Source organism: Anopheles cruzii, chromosome 2 (genome assembly GCF_943734635.1).
Source record: "Anopheles cruzii chromosome 2, idAnoCruzAS_RS32_06, whole genome shotgun sequence".
In the NCBI taxonomy this organism is placed as follows: domain Eukaryota; kingdom Metazoa; phylum Arthropoda; class Insecta; order Diptera; family Culicidae; genus Anopheles; species Anopheles cruzii.
Genome location: NC_069144.1, coordinates 38,919,178 through 38,934,392, shown reverse-complemented (window position 1 = coordinate 38,934,392; position 15,215 = coordinate 38,919,178). Strand labels below are relative to the sequence as shown.

Below are 15,215 nucleotides of genomic sequence, written 5' to 3'. Positions count from 1 at the left end.
CGATTGGCCGACAAACTCACCGGCCTGTTCGGCGAATCGGCCAGGGGCAAGAGGAAGGCAACAAGAATGACAGACGGGTACGAACGAGGACAACTCGCCGCCGCCGCTGGGCCTTTTAGTAGTGCATCATCGTTCCGGGGGGCCGATGGGAGACAGAAAAGCACGCCCTTTCAGTGGCTCGTATCGGAAAATCGATTTCCGGTGCAACCGTCGACAAAAAGGAAAGCAGGAAAGCAGAAAGTAAATGCAAGTTCGAAGATTCTTCGATGAAACGACGACGAAGCAAATGGAAAGTGACGGAACTGCGAAAGGAAAACCCATGGCACGGCAGCCAGCAAGACAGACGCAAGCGTGTAAGAGTGGACCGGTGGCAAAAAGGAGCCACACAAAGGTGAATAGAAAAAGGTGGAAAATGGCCAACGAAAAGAGGGCAGCTCTCAAGGATGCGAGCGCTCGCTAACGCGTTGCGGGACGAACGGCGCAATAGAAACAACTGCGAGCTGCGATGGAGCAATAGAGATAATGACGGCGACGACGACGACGACGACGAGGGAACGTTCGGACGAGGTTCGGTCTGCGATCGATCAACGACTTGAAGAAACGGAAGACGACGGCGGCGGCTCGGCCAAGCCCGAGACGCGAACGAAAGAGAACCCAGCTGGCTGGCGGATATCCTTCGACGTACTCGACGTAAGTCGTAATGTATTCCTACGCTAGTGGCCGCCTGCCCGCTTCCTACCCTAGTGGTGGTCCCGAAAACCTCGCCCTCGCTGCGCCCGAAGACGGGTGGCATCCTAATAATGGGCATTCCCTGGAAGAATTCCATTTGAGCGCGGGTCTGCCCCTACGTCCCGACTGTCCCGTTCCCTGTGACCTGCACTATTTTACCTCCGCGCGCTCTCTCTCTCTGTCTGCTCTGGGGACGGACTAACTAACTGACTTACTGACTGACTGACTGACTGACTGACTGTGGAGACGTACTGATACTTCTCGGAGGTGTAGCGAAAAAATGCGATTGCAAAGGGCAGCATCTCAGCACTGACCCACTCAACCGCTGGCCACGGCGGGCACAGGTACTACACTCGGAGACTCGTGAAACGCACGGTCCTCGCCACCGCTCGGTGCCACTATCCGTTGCCGCAGTCCGGACGGTTCGAGCTCCAGCTCTGGCGAGTCCAGCTTAGTGACGTCACTGACTCCAGCGACGAGGTCCTCCTGCGATGGCTCACCCGCAGGCCGGTCGTCTGTGGTGGGGTTTCCGTCCACCGTGGCCCCCTCGCTCGCCACGTTTTCAGCCGTCCGGTTGTTGTTGATGTCGTCTACCGAAGCCGGAGCTGGTTTGACCGCAAGCGCGACCGACACTTTCGCTTCGTCGCTGACTTCCTCCACCCGGGAGGGTTCAAGGGCGGCCGGTGCCGGTGTCACGGTGGTGCCGGTGGTGGAACCGACAGCGCTCTCCGGCTTCCCGGGCAGTCCCTTTGGTTTGCGCCTGTAGCTCTCAATGTAGAAGTTCATAAAGAGGGCCAAAAAGATGGTCGCGTTGATGAGCAGCAACGTGGAGATGAAGCGCGGGAACGGGCAACCGGTGACGAGGGCGTTGATGCAGTGCGCGATGCAGATGATGAACTGTATCTGTGTGTGCGACAAAGCGAACGGATTCCGGATCAGTGCGAGTTTAAAAGGATAACATTTTGGCGACATTGGAAACTTGGTTCGGAAACTGGGTTAAATCTAAAGGTAAGCGAAGGTCCCTCCCGTCGGACTACTTACGATTTGCACCTCCGTCATGTACTTCTTCCACCAGAGGTACCTCTGGAAGCGGGGCCCCATCGCCGACAGCATGTAGTAGAAGTACATCAGCACGTGCACAAAGTTGTTAATTATATTCGGCAGCGTCGCGTTTCCGCCTGGTCCGTGGAAATAAAATAAGGAAAATCAATAAAATGATCAAGCGTGACGCTCACACCCGACCGCACCCTGTCATTACGTCAATTTCCGCAATTGACGGCGCTAATTCGTGACAACGAATTCAGTTAACGAACTCCAGGACTCAATTAGGTTCGGGCGAGGTTTAAGCTATTTTTTGCTTGGCTTTTCCCAATTTCATTTGCGTTTTTTTTTTTTTGACGCTGATTGTTACCTACCGGCAATGAACTTGGTCAGGATCCACGCCTCGATCGGCGTGAGCGAATGATGGTACACGTGCAGGTCAGTAATTTGCGACTGTTTCTTACGCAGCACGAAAAACACGGTGTCGGCAAACTCCGACAGCTTCGAGAGGTAGTACACGTAGCAAAGGTTGAACATCTGCGAATAGGGAGCCAAAGGGCAGAGTTAGGGCACTGTCGGATTGGTGGCACCGGATTGCGAGCCATTACCCTTCTCGATGCGGGACCATCGGAGTAGTCCACGGTTTGGCACGTCATACTGTAGCCCCGTATCCAACCGGCCATCAGGTGCTGAAAGCGAGTCGGACAACAGAATGCAGTAGTTTGAGTAACTCGACACAAATTGGTTCAGCAGGCTGCACGTACCTCGTAGAACATGTAGCCGCTCAGGAGCACCTGGAACAGGTTGTAGAAGATGATCACCCGGCGCAAGTCCATCGGCTTCCGGTCCCGCATGTACATTGGACCGATCAGGAGAACCCACAGCAGGTAGATGGTGATCATGCCCAGTGTCGGCAGCGGATTGTCCATGAACGGCAACTGTTTCGCTCTGGGATCTGTTGGGCCAGACGGAGAGAGGAATCACAATAGAATCAGCATTCAAGCGCTTACTCTCACATGTTTGGCAAATAGTTCTGTAGCGACCAATTTAAACCACCACACGGTTAGCCGTGACACAAACCCCAGCCCGGTTGGTGAGTTTACGAACGGGGTGAAATATTTCGCCTCGCCTCGCCGCGTTGAAATGTTGCGTTCGCTCATTCGCGCACGGCAGGACAATTGATTTTGTTTCAAGTTTTTGGTACTTTACGGGAATTCCGGTTACTTTGGGATAGGTTTTTAAAAACTTAGCATCTTAGTATTGCGCAACCAGAAGTTTGTTTCATCTTTGCTGGCCATTTTCACCCCTGGGGCGAATAATATCAGCCCCAAACCATCATCGGACTGTGATCAAACAGCTACAAGGTGAGTGCCGTATTTGCGCCGTTGCGCTGTTTGCTGTTTAAAAAACGATGCCCAAGGTTCCTTAACGACTTTTGATGTGAACTTCGTTACTAGTGGCACCACCACGGTCACGTTTAAACCACTTCTGCGGCCCAATAAAAGGCTCAGGCCACCACTCCGAACGGCGCGGACCAATTCTAATACGAACGCCGAGTGGTGGGCAGCCTCCGTGAAGGTGATAACACCGATAGTTTTCCGAGCTGATTAACATAGTCACAGCTCGGGTGAAGATGCCCTTCATTGTGAAGGGCATCGATTGGTTAGACGGCACCAATCAGCGCTCCAGGGCCACCACGCACCAGACAAGGTCCTGGTTCCTCGAGCATATCTTTGCACAAATGGAATACCGAGAATCGATTGGTGTCACTTCCACTCGCAAGATTCTGACAAGGCCGCTAGACAGATTGGACCGCGATCGTGTTCGTGTGTTGCTTAGCCGCGAGCTAGTCACTGCCGGCTGCTGTTAATCTTCCTTCGAACACGCGCTTCTCACGCCACGTGCGATGACGAGAGTATCGGCTGGGCGCGGGCGAGTCCTTCACCCTAAACCCCGCTGTTAGTCATTAGTATGAATCCAGCGACGGTCCCAGCTCGACTCGATCGACTCGAAATACCAACCGGCAATGAGATCCACCAACGCGCGCCACCAGTGGGCGATCAGCGCCGGGATGGAACTCTCTCGAAAGTAGCCGTCCATCGTCAGCAGCACTTCCGCTTTGATCATGTCCGTCGCGTCCGCCATTTTGCTCGGATTCACTGTAAGGACACTGGAACGGGATTCACTGGGTTCGCGATTCGAGACTCTCCGACTTTTGCAACGCGCACCGTTTTCCGCGAATCCTTACGCTTCGCCTACAATCGACACACTGAGTCCCTTCCGTGGCGTTGGCCAGGCTATTATATCGCCGACGGCCCAAAGGAACGGCTCGTGAAGAACGGCTGGTGCATTCTTGGCCACCTCCAACACAGCCGGCTGCCTTCTGGACCGGCGGCCGGCGTCACGGTGTGGTGCGGCCAGAACCGTCCACAACGCCGGCCGGAATGTTGCGCAACCGGCCACGGCTTCTTCAGCACGCAACGGAAACCTCGGGCGACCTCCACCCCCGTTCTGCGGGGGGTCCTTCCCTTTCCGAAACGGGGTCACGCAGTCAAGACATTGGGCCGAGGTAAGCTTTCGCAAGCTTTCGACCAAAAACACCCAACTTGAACTTGATGGGTGCCAGTGAGCCGCCTGCCATTCAAGTGCACTCGCCCCGCTCCGCCCCGCCGATGCGGCCGCACGAGCGAGTCGTGCGGAAAATTTACGACGGCGACGATTCCCACACACACACACACGCACGCACCGCGTGCGGATGTTAATGGAAAATTGAGAACATTTAGAACGAGTGAAACCCGCCGACGGTTGTGCTCCGGTGGTGCGTCACACAACTATTTCGCAATGCCGTGGAACCGTGGCAAGAAGCATCGGAATCGCCCGGGTGGGTTTTATGAGCGATCGTTTCTGTTTTATTACGAGTGTAATTGGAAAATTGTTTCCATTACCCTCGCACGGGCTGTGGGTGCTGCAGAGCTGAAGCGTGCAGTGTAAAGTGTTATTGATTCGGTTAATTGTCGTGGTTTATTAGGCTCAAAACATGCCTCTTACGGGACGCAGATACGTGATTCGAGTCATTTCAATTACTTGAAGTGTTTTAGTGGCATAAGGCTATCTCAAGATTTGTGGATAATCTAAAAGCTCCGAACATGTTGATGTGAATTGATTGAATGTTTGTTGTAAAAAGTGTGTCCTGAATGGGAAAATTAATGTAAATTCAGTTGTTTGATTAATTTTCTGATAGGATTGAAGTCAGTGCCAGTCAAAGTCGAAATGATCCGATACCCTAACGCTGAAATTGTGTTGTGTAATCAATTGATTGAACAGCATCCACCAAAGGGTGTTCAAGATGGGCAAGATAAGTGTAAAACGAAGTTAGTAGATCAATTGGACACGGAGTAGATCAGAGAATGTTTGGAAGTAAAAGTTAACCTAAACCTCTACAAGAAAAACACAAAACTGAGATACCAACAATACCATTCAGCGTATCTTAAATTGAATATAAAATATTAGTATCAAATAATGGAATGTGATTGTGATTTCTGCAATACTATATTAAATAATAGCAGATAATCAGGAAAAAGTAGGAATTTTATAAATTTCGTCAAAAATATTATTGAATGTTTATTTATTTAGTTACTAATTACTTTATTCATGTATGTATTTGAATTAGAACGAACAGAACCGTATTGATCACCTTAAAAAACTTTAAACACTCAAGTTGTTGCACTGTCCGGGTTCTAGTTGACGTCTTTCGCATAGAAATGTCACTGCAGTTCAGACCGACGATCTTCAGACCACTAGCCACGAGTATATTGATGCATGGAAGTTTCAACAGATCTGCTGAACAATCCACCTTAACCACTTACAAAGCGATGTCGAATATGTTTCGAATTTTAGACAGGCCAAATCAACGATCAGAATGTCGCGCAAATTAGTAAATCTTTTTGCGTGATTTTGCAATGCACAACCTATCTAACAGGAAGTTTATACTAATTACGAGTGCCATGCTGAAGCATTTTCGTCCCCTTAAAAAGCAGATAAAACATGCCAACTTTGAAGTTGAAAAATCTTCATCAAAGCGTAAAACAAGTGTATCGTGGTAATCAAGTTAATAACGCAATCGATTCTACCGAGAACTCCCGGAAGTGACTGATTATTAAATCGTAATTAATCCCACGAAAGCTGCGATTTTTTGGCAACGGTTTTCAACGATTAGTTCCCTTAAGGGTACCCCAGGAAAGGAACGTCTTCCTCGTATCAACGCTCACGCCTATTATTGTGATCGTCTTCAAACCGTGTGATGATCCCGTGTGATCATCAAGACCAAGGATTTGTAAGTCGAGAGGCAAAAACGCTCCCAAATGTCGTTAAACACCTCGCCACAGCGTCCCGGTACCGTTGAAATCAGGAAATCAAAAGCACGTGCTCGCACACACAATTTACCGCCTCTCGGTTACGGTACGGAGTACTTGCCGCGCGTCACTTGCCCACGCCGCTGGCGACGACGATGACGACGTCAGCGTCTTCACGGTCGGTGGCACGACAGAAGGCACGATGGGCGGCGAAGTGCCAGCAAATTGACCTACGCGCACACACGGTGGTAATGATCCTGAAACATGAATTGTAGTGCGAAAAACCGGATTGTTTGCCGTTCGCTTCATTCTTGAAGAGCAAGTGCTCGACAGCAAGCGGCCCAACTGGCCCCGTCGGCCGATGGCGTGCGTGGCGCTTGTGCAATACGCAAACTCACTTCATCTCGGCGCTCACACAGCGGCCGAGCGGCCAGTGGGCCAACCGTTGATTTATACCCACTAAGGTAGGTCGGCCCACCAACGGGACAACGGGCGCGCGATTGACGAGCGTAATCGTTGGAAGATCAATTTTACTTTCGTTCACGCGAGTGAAGCGGGTTTCGTTTTCTCTTTTTGTTGTGCGCTCGGCACAGGCCGGGCACTTTTTCTCACCCGACTCTTGTGATTGACGAAGCGGCTGGCCGACTGGTGGGTCTGTGCTGGTGGTTAGAAAAACACAAATAGAAACAACAAAACCAAGCCGGAGAGACGCAGGGAGAGACGCAGGGAGAGCGAGAGGGAGATGCCTTGAAGTCGATACAACGCCGCAGAGCAACATACGTTGGCCCGATTATGCAATCGCCGAGACGCTGGCGCGCCGAACCGAAAAACGAAAGACTCCGTCGAGCAAGCGACGAACCTTCCCAGCCAAGCGAGCTGCAGACAAATTATGTCTATCGCCCGTCACCCGCGGGCTGTGTAGCGGTGTGGAATGCTGCATTATGGAGCGCTTCAAGTGCACGTACTGTACGTGAAGGTCGCGTTCGCGTGCGCCGAGAGTTCACGCAATCAACCATTACAGTACACCCCGGCGGCGCAAGTTCAAGGTGCGAAGAAATGGCCGCGTAAGATGCACAGCTGCTCCCAAGGTGAAACCGTCAATTGGTCAGTACTTTGCTGGTCCCTGCCAAATGGATTGGTCAGTGCCACGCGTTGCACAACATTTATGTTGCGATCGGGCTGGCCGATTTCGCCTTTCATTGTTTTTATTTCACTTGATCGTGGCCAACCGACAGTGTTTAGCGCACACACGCACAAAGACCGGTCGATCGATTACGTTCCCATTAGCCGTTGTTCAATCGAGATCAACGTTAGGACGATAAGCAAAGCGAACAAATAAAATAAAAAAAAAACAACCAACTACCGCCGTTACGTGCGATTGCGGTTGCTGTTGTCGTCGGTTGTTTTTGGTCCCATTTTGTGGTTCAAAGCGATGGATTGGCACCGATTCGAAAGCCGGGCCGGGGTGTGGCTAAGGACCTAGAATGATTTGATTGGTGCCAGAAAGTGCCACCCGAAACCTTCAATCCACCATCGGGTGACCTCCAGGGCGGGGCGGAACAGCGTTGCCGTTGATGCAATAGCCGGTGCCAGTCGATAATAGATTTCTCCGTGGCCGAAGAATTAATTATCATAAGTTCAATGACAACGTGCACGCTCCACCTCAAGCGATGGCGTCGCTAGATCTCAATGTTGGTGTTGGCGAGATCGCAGACGAGAAGTAGACGAAGAAGAATGGTGTCATCGCATTGCCGGAAATGAATTCGGGCGAAGACGTGCGAAGACGTTGACGAACTTGTACCCCACTGGATCGTATCGATCACCTACGAGAGGGACAACTATTTCAACACACACTCCCTGGGGGTTGCTCCGTGGCGTTGGTAGAAGCGGTTGGGCAAACAAATTCCATAATGATATGGAAAATGGGCGCACCTTCGGCGACCCCAAAGCGGGCGTGCGAGTGACACATCGCGGAACGGAGCAGGCACGGATGCAGGATCGCTCGCGCTAATGGCCAAGGTTATGCGTGGCTCCGTACCTGCGCCTGTGCGACTAATCAGGTGCGGTGCGCGCAAAGGCGTTCCGACCCGAGGTCGAAATGGAATTCCTTCCGAACCCAGCACGTGGCCCTTCGGGGTCAAACCCATCAACCCGTTCCAGTAGCGACGGCCGGGCGCATCTTTGTTGCAAGTTGAAGAGTCCCCGATGGTGCTGCAATCGGAATTGGACCAACCGGGGCCGCTTGCATCACCCTCGGGGGCGAAAAACAAGCTTCTTTATAATTTTTATCGATTCGATTTACAAAACCCTACCAAAAAACCGGCCCAGGGTGTGTCGGGGGGATTGCATCCTAATTGGAGACCCTTCGGCTCTCTCTGGGCTGGGACTGTGCGCGCTCCGATAGTTTCCTGTACGCAACCGCCTGAGCGCGCGCTTTGGAAACGGATCGCTGCATCGCAGCCAGGGCTGGTGACTTGTGCGTGCCGTAACGCAACGAACCTCGACGCGGCGACGACGGCGGTCATAACGCAACTGGTGCAACAGTCCGAAGACCCGAGAGAGAGAGACAGAGAAGGAGCCCGTTTGCCACACCAGGAAAGAAAGACCCGCAGCCGATCATTTCCCTTTCTGGGTGAAGGTCAGCCCCCGGCCAGCGTGAGATAACGTATGCAGCTGTGGGCTGCGCGGCGGTCCGACGGTCCGTTAAAATCCCTCGACTGCCTGGCCGACCCGGTTCCTGGTGCACTGGCGCGGGATACGGACGACCCGAACCGAGCCAGTTATGGGCGACGACCCGAGCCGAGCCAGTCCGAGGCGCGCCGACGATCGCGGGTTTCGGCAATTTTCGGTGCCATTATATAATTGCATGTAGTTCATAGAAATTCCAACGCGCCGACGATAGAAACAAGATTTTGGTTGGAGCGAAGGAGCGACCCGACATCGTATCGTCGCGGCCGTCCACGAAGCATGATGGCGTTGAGAAATTGGCCCCTCGAGAGCATACTCGGTGGTTTCATTGTTTCATCAGCAGCTTTTGATAATTTAAAGCCGAGCACATTACCTTCTTTACTACACCGCATTAATGTAACTTCCGTTGCTACATGCGTTTGCTCTCGGAGCCCAATTAAATGTTCGCGCTACTGATAACAGTTGCGAATGATTTATTTCGTTACGCAAAGACGTGTGTGTGAGTGCCAAATTTTGCACCTCTCCACACTCTCGTGAGATAACGCTGATTTATTCGTCCTTAGCAATCAGCCCAAACGTCAAATGGCAAGTACAGCAAGTGCACACCGAGTTTTTACCACTCGGACTCGGATTGGTGGTCAATTTATTTTATGACTCCGTTTAGCGAGTGCTAAACTCGGGGCTTTACACGACTGTCCGAGTTTTATGGTACGGCACCGGTGAGCCGCGGCCAAACCATGTCACGCCTCACTAACGATTGAGGACCGGAGGAAAGGAAAAGCCCCGAGGGTCGGGTGCGTAGCGTGAAAGACCTTCCGGGCGGCCGACAACAAGTCCGACCGACCGAGCCGCCCATTCTAGCCTTGATGGAAAACACCGAAGCACCGAAGGCTTACGCATAGGTTAGTCTGCCCGCTGTTTGTTTACTGTTTTTCCTTCGGAATCGGACCAAGTTTTCACGTGGCGGCTGCGAACTGGGTCAACTGCGGTGGGCGGAAGCGAGCAGCTGTAGGTCACTTTCGATTTACCGAAGGTAACGATGGCGACAAACAACCATTCGGAGGCTCTTTAGCTATTCATTTAAACGTGTTTTTAGTAACACTTCCGTTGGAGGTTTCTTTTCAGGTGTAGCACCCAAAAAAGGTATCAGCTTTGATGAACGATGCGAAATGCGAGATCACGCTTGGGGTCGACGAATTCCACGGCTGGAATCTTCATCTCTCCGGCTCGGACCAGAGGGCGACACTATCGCTTCGAATTCTGCCAGCTGCTTCGGCGATATCTATCGCCGTTACTCGCTAGCCCGAAACAGGTTTCGGTGATCAGTCCGAAGCCCGTCCGAAAATCGCCCGTCAGCTCTTAAGGGCGTCTTGGGAAGCTTTGGTTTTCGCAGAGACAGATCGACAGAGAGATCGTTTCGATCGGAGAACCGTCCGATCCGTCGGAGAGATCATCCTCGCGATCGAGGCCAAGGTCCGGCGATCGGCTGCGGCAGTGCCCTTTGGACGGGTCCGGAATGACTATAATTTTCTCCAGCAATCAGCAATCAGCAATCAGCGTCAGGCTGCAAGGGTGCGCTACCGTTCCGGGTGTCGACCGCCGGGTACCGGGCACTAATTATCCGCACCGAGCGCGCGATCACTTACCCGCGATCAGCTCCTCGACGATCAGCCAGTACCGGTCGATCAGGCCGGTCCAGTTGCGTTCGCTCTGGTACTCGTCAACCGCCATCCGGAAGACGTACGACGTGCCGGACAGGAAGTCGGTGAAGTTGTCGGCGACACTCATTTTCGGTCAGGGAAGGTTTCTTGACGACTGACAGCGAGGGGTATACCAAGCCACTAGCTAATACTGATCCTCACAAACACACACACACACTCCACACCCTCATGCACCGCACCGCTTCCGAAAACTTCCAGCACTCCTGGTCACCTCGGTCGGTCGCCTGGTGTTTTTGTTTCGCGAATTTCCGTGGAGTGGCCACGATTACATCACATCCAAGTGGGGTCACCGGCGGATGAGCTCACTCGGCATCCTTGAGGGAGTCCCTCTCCCGGATCACGCTGCACCAGACTGTGACGTCACACACGCTCGGCACACATTCCACTGGCTCCTGAGCCCTTCCCAGTACCACAGACACCACACCACACTCTGCACTCTCGGAGCTCGACAGGATCTAGCGTTCGGACCGTCGCGTACCGCCGGACAACAGTGACTGACGCGATTTGGGGCGCACGGTTTCGCAGAAATTCACGTCCTCTCTCTCCCCACCGTCCGGTCGGAGAGCCGACAGTTTTCGGGTCCCAACCGTGGTGGTGATGATCTCTTACGACAGCTGCTGCGCGCACAACGGACACGGCCGGAACGGAACGCGAGACGTGTACTGGCCGACGGCAGGTTGAGCAGTGTGACAAAAGTGCTTTCGCCGCCGATCGTCAGGCCACTCGGTCAGACGGGCGGGCGGCGACACCCGAAGCCACAAGAAGCACACACACACAGGCGCCGCGTGGTGTGCAGGGCCGAGGGTCCGAGACGGTCCGTGATCCGCCGGAGCTCCGGAGACTGCGCCGTGGAAGACCGCGCGAAGATCAGCGGGCGCACGCGTGCGTGGTGAGAGAGAGGGAGAGCTACGTGGGGACGGCCAGGCCGCGGCCGTCAAGCTCAGTGGTGTCCTTCGGTGGGCGATCGATCTAACGGCACCCTCCACCACCGCCCAGCCAGTCATTAGGCCCATCGTGCGACGGTGGTGCGCTGGTGGTGGTGGTAGCGGATTGCCACACGCACGCCACCCCATCCGGTGGCACCCAGACACCGACCGCGGTAGGCTGTCTCTTTCGCGCGCGGGTTCTTTCTTCCCCGTTATCACCTTCCGTGCCTAGGGACTGGCCGTGAACTGATAAGTTCATGTGTCGAGCAGCGCTTTCAGTAGCTCTCGCAAATGTTGTGCAAGAATCGATGTAAAATAACAGGATTTTTATTGAAAAGTGCAAAACATGAAAAATAATTATGAATATCTATTCTAAATGGCGTATTTTCAACATGAAAAGAAAACAACAGGAAGGCATGGCACGAAACGTACACTGAGCTTAGCTTGCCTACCTTCAGGCGCATTCATGGTTCTAACGTCACCTTTTGTTTTTGGAATATTCAGAGTACGGTCACAACAAAAATACGGACTTGTGTTGGCCTCCTCTCGGGAGGGAGCGTCCCGCCAACCTCTCACCTTGATTCTCCGATCTCTGGACGGTCTTGTTCCTCCAACGACACAATACTCTGATCTGTTATTGTATTTAGTATGGAATAAAAAACTATTCTTAGTTTAGTAACAATTATGGCAATGCTCGTCTTTTAATTGAAAAATCAGTTTAAATCGCATATTAAAGACAGAGTACAAGGTGAGCCGCCGTGAAATTCGCCACAAACAAAAGAACTGCTGAATTCCGATGGCCGGAACATGCAAGGCAATCGAAAATCTTTCTATATTTTTTTAAACCTACGTCCTTAAAGCTATCTCGGCAGTATACATCTATGTTTACGTTTGTTCTAACTTTCGAAACCGTCCGCAAAGTTCTTCTTAGATTCCTTAGATTTTCTATTCAGCCGTCAACACATTCTTCGTTGCGACTCCTATCTCAACAATTCACTATAAAATGTGTCCACGGAGCGGTATATTATGTTTGAAGATTGGCCTCAAATCCCATTATGAGTTAATCCCGAAAATATGATGCAAAAACATGGTCGTAATGAAAGAACCAAGAATTGTCCGTCCACAAATCCGGTCCGTTTTTAACTCACGATAATCGAAGACAACTGATTCACTGATTTTTTGGCCACAGTAGCAGTACCTACCCTGATAAATATGGCATTACGGAGGAAAGCTAGAGTGAAACTGTGTTATGTCGCGTCAAGGTCTTTTGGAACAAGGCCATCGAAGAAAGATACAACCAAGAAAGAGCCAAGCCATTGCCTAAGAAACTCGAATGGACGGATGTTGGCAAACAGTTTGTCCGCCCGTTTCCTTTCACTTCCACGTACTTATCAAGCAAGGTGCGGATGTAACCACTTCGTACCCCGTGTATATCGGTGACGTATGGGATATTTGAAAATGGTCTCCGATCGACCGGACCAGGCCGGACCAGCGTGTCTGCATTCTGTCCCCTCAGCAATAGCGATCCCGGGCCGGGGCCGGTTTTGTTTTAAACTCATTTCGAAAAATCGCTGCGAATCGGGCGCACCCGGGTGGAGGTGCGAAAACAAACAGCTACCACCGCGCCCGTAGCTTCCCCGCTCGCGCCCCGCCCCGCAGTTGGAAGTCAAGTCCACAAAGTGGACCAGTCATTGGCCATACCCGGGCGAGGCTGAAGCGAAAACAGCGACCGTCCCTGGCCAGCATAAACCACCGACGTCAGCCCGCGCCGTGTCAGCACATTTTGCGAGCCGCCGCCGTCACCGCTGCCGCCACCGCCACCGTCGCCCACCGCCGGAATGGGACCACGGGAGTGAGGTGTACGGAAATTAGCGCCCGAGCGACGCGAAGCCCGAAACCCAGCTCCAAATTAAGGTGGTCAGTAAATTGGGAACCGAGCGATCTGCATGGCACCTGGGCTGCAGTTTGGCCACGGCCGGGGTTTCCCCACGATCCCCCCCCCCCCGCCCCTCCCCCACACAGATCGGTAGCCAATTTGCCAAAGAGGCAAATGAATTACACGCTCATCGCACGAGAACGTTCGTGCCGCTGCCGCCCAATTCGGATGGATTCGGTTCGGGTTGTTTCCCGCCCCAGTGCTACTCGCGGGTGGAAAATCGATTCAAGGATGCCATTGAGCGGACGGGATTAACATTTTAAAGTTTGCTGCCGCTCGCTCGGTGTCGATTGGCGTTGGGGTTGGGAAAAATCAAACAAATCAAACTGACGCGATCGCGGGCCAGAGTTACGGTTCTCGCAGACAATAGAATTCGATTAAAATCGCCTCCCCTCAAGAAGTTGGCCAAAAAACCCCCGCTCTCCGACGGACGGTCATTTTTCCCTTTGAGGCTGGCAAGATTTTCATTCCGCACACAAAGGTTACCGCGAAAAACGGCCAGGTTTGGTGGTCCAAAAGGAAAACCGATCTGTTCTTTTAATAAACCAAATGCCTTTTTCTCGAAAACGAAGACACGGGGTTAAAGCTTTAAATTGGAACCGCTCGAATGGCCACCGTGAAACTGCACAGCATGGAACACAGGACAGGACCACGTCTCAATGCCGTAACGGTACGACGCCGTGCCCTCGCCTCGTCTCAACGCCGTGTCGCGGGGGGAAAATGGAATGACCATTTTCCTACGCAACGCTTCGCCGACATTGGGTGGCGACCTCTAGAATGGGCCCAAATTAGCCTAATGTTTGGCCACCGGAATGCTTCGGCCATCGTGGCCAAAGTTCAAAACCAATCCAATCGCCTCGCGGCGAGCCACATTGGCGGCGATCGTCGCCGATGTTACCAAATCTCCGTGGTCCGTGGATGGAGAATCTATGATTACCGAGTCGAGTCGAGCCGCAAGATTGCACGGTGGGGCCACCCCGTCAGGGTCGCTATCAAGCGCCACCCCCTCTCTCAGCACAGGTGACCCCCAGCTACATGTCCACCCGAACCTAATTGGAGCATTTCTCTGCGTTTGATGTCAATACATTGTTATGTGGTTTTCGCTCTTTGTTATTGTATTTACTTTTGAGGTCACCCAGGGCGCATTTTTATCCGCGTTCCGTGTCCACCCGTTTCGCGTCACTACCTTCCCGGTGTACAAGCGTTAGGTCCGAACGAGGATATGAAATGGTTCGTCCATGAGCTAACCTCTAGCGAAGGGCAACAGGTTGCATTTTGCATTGGTGCAGACGCTGCTATCTGTGCTGTGGAAAATGGCAGTGCCAGTGATTTTATAATGCGTTGAGTTTGTGCGAAAACAGATTGTGTCATATCAGATGATTAATAGTCGTGCACATTTTATTGCATACACCTCGCTAATGAGGACAATTGCCAAACTTGGAAACCAAACCAATCAGTTCGGCCCCAAACAGCCGTGTAAGAACCGTCGAAGCGTAATCGCACTGGAGTGTCGTAAACTGCTGTTTTACTGCTCGATTTTATTGACGCCATTGACTTCTTTCGAATGGAAAATGTGGGTCTTTTGGCGGTTCAGTACTTTTCAATTTTCAACGCTTTGCATTGATTCAAGTTCAACTGGCGCAGATTAGTTTCCTTAACGGTACGAAACTTCGAAAGGGTAAACTTGTCGACCGGACCGACCGGAAGGACGGATGTCCTTCCTGTGTCAGTAGAAGTAGTTTCCGACCGGAAGGGTGTCTGTTCTCCGGTGTCTCCATTATGCATCCGCATTCATTTGTCACGCACGGAAAATTAGAAGTAT

The 15,215-nt window shown here is 52.2% G+C and overlaps 1 protein-coding gene across 1 annotated transcript; it reads right to left on the bottom strand.

The window, feature by feature from the left end:
- Positions 1 to 1,047: 1,047 nt before the first annotated feature.
- Positions 1,048 to 10,598, bottom strand: LOC128279042 (elongation of very long chain fatty acids protein 7-like). Its single transcript, XM_053017763.1, has 6 exons — positions 10,457 to 10,598; positions 2,535 to 2,725; positions 2,379 to 2,459; positions 2,145 to 2,307; positions 1,771 to 1,907; positions 1,048 to 1,632 (listed from the first exon to the last, which is right to left on the bottom strand). Exons 1-6 carry the CDS (start codon positions 10,596 to 10,598, stop codon positions 1,048 to 1,050), a joined length of 1,299 nt encoding a protein of 432 aa, XP_052873723.1.
- Positions 10,599 to 15,215: the final 4,617 nt, after the last annotated feature.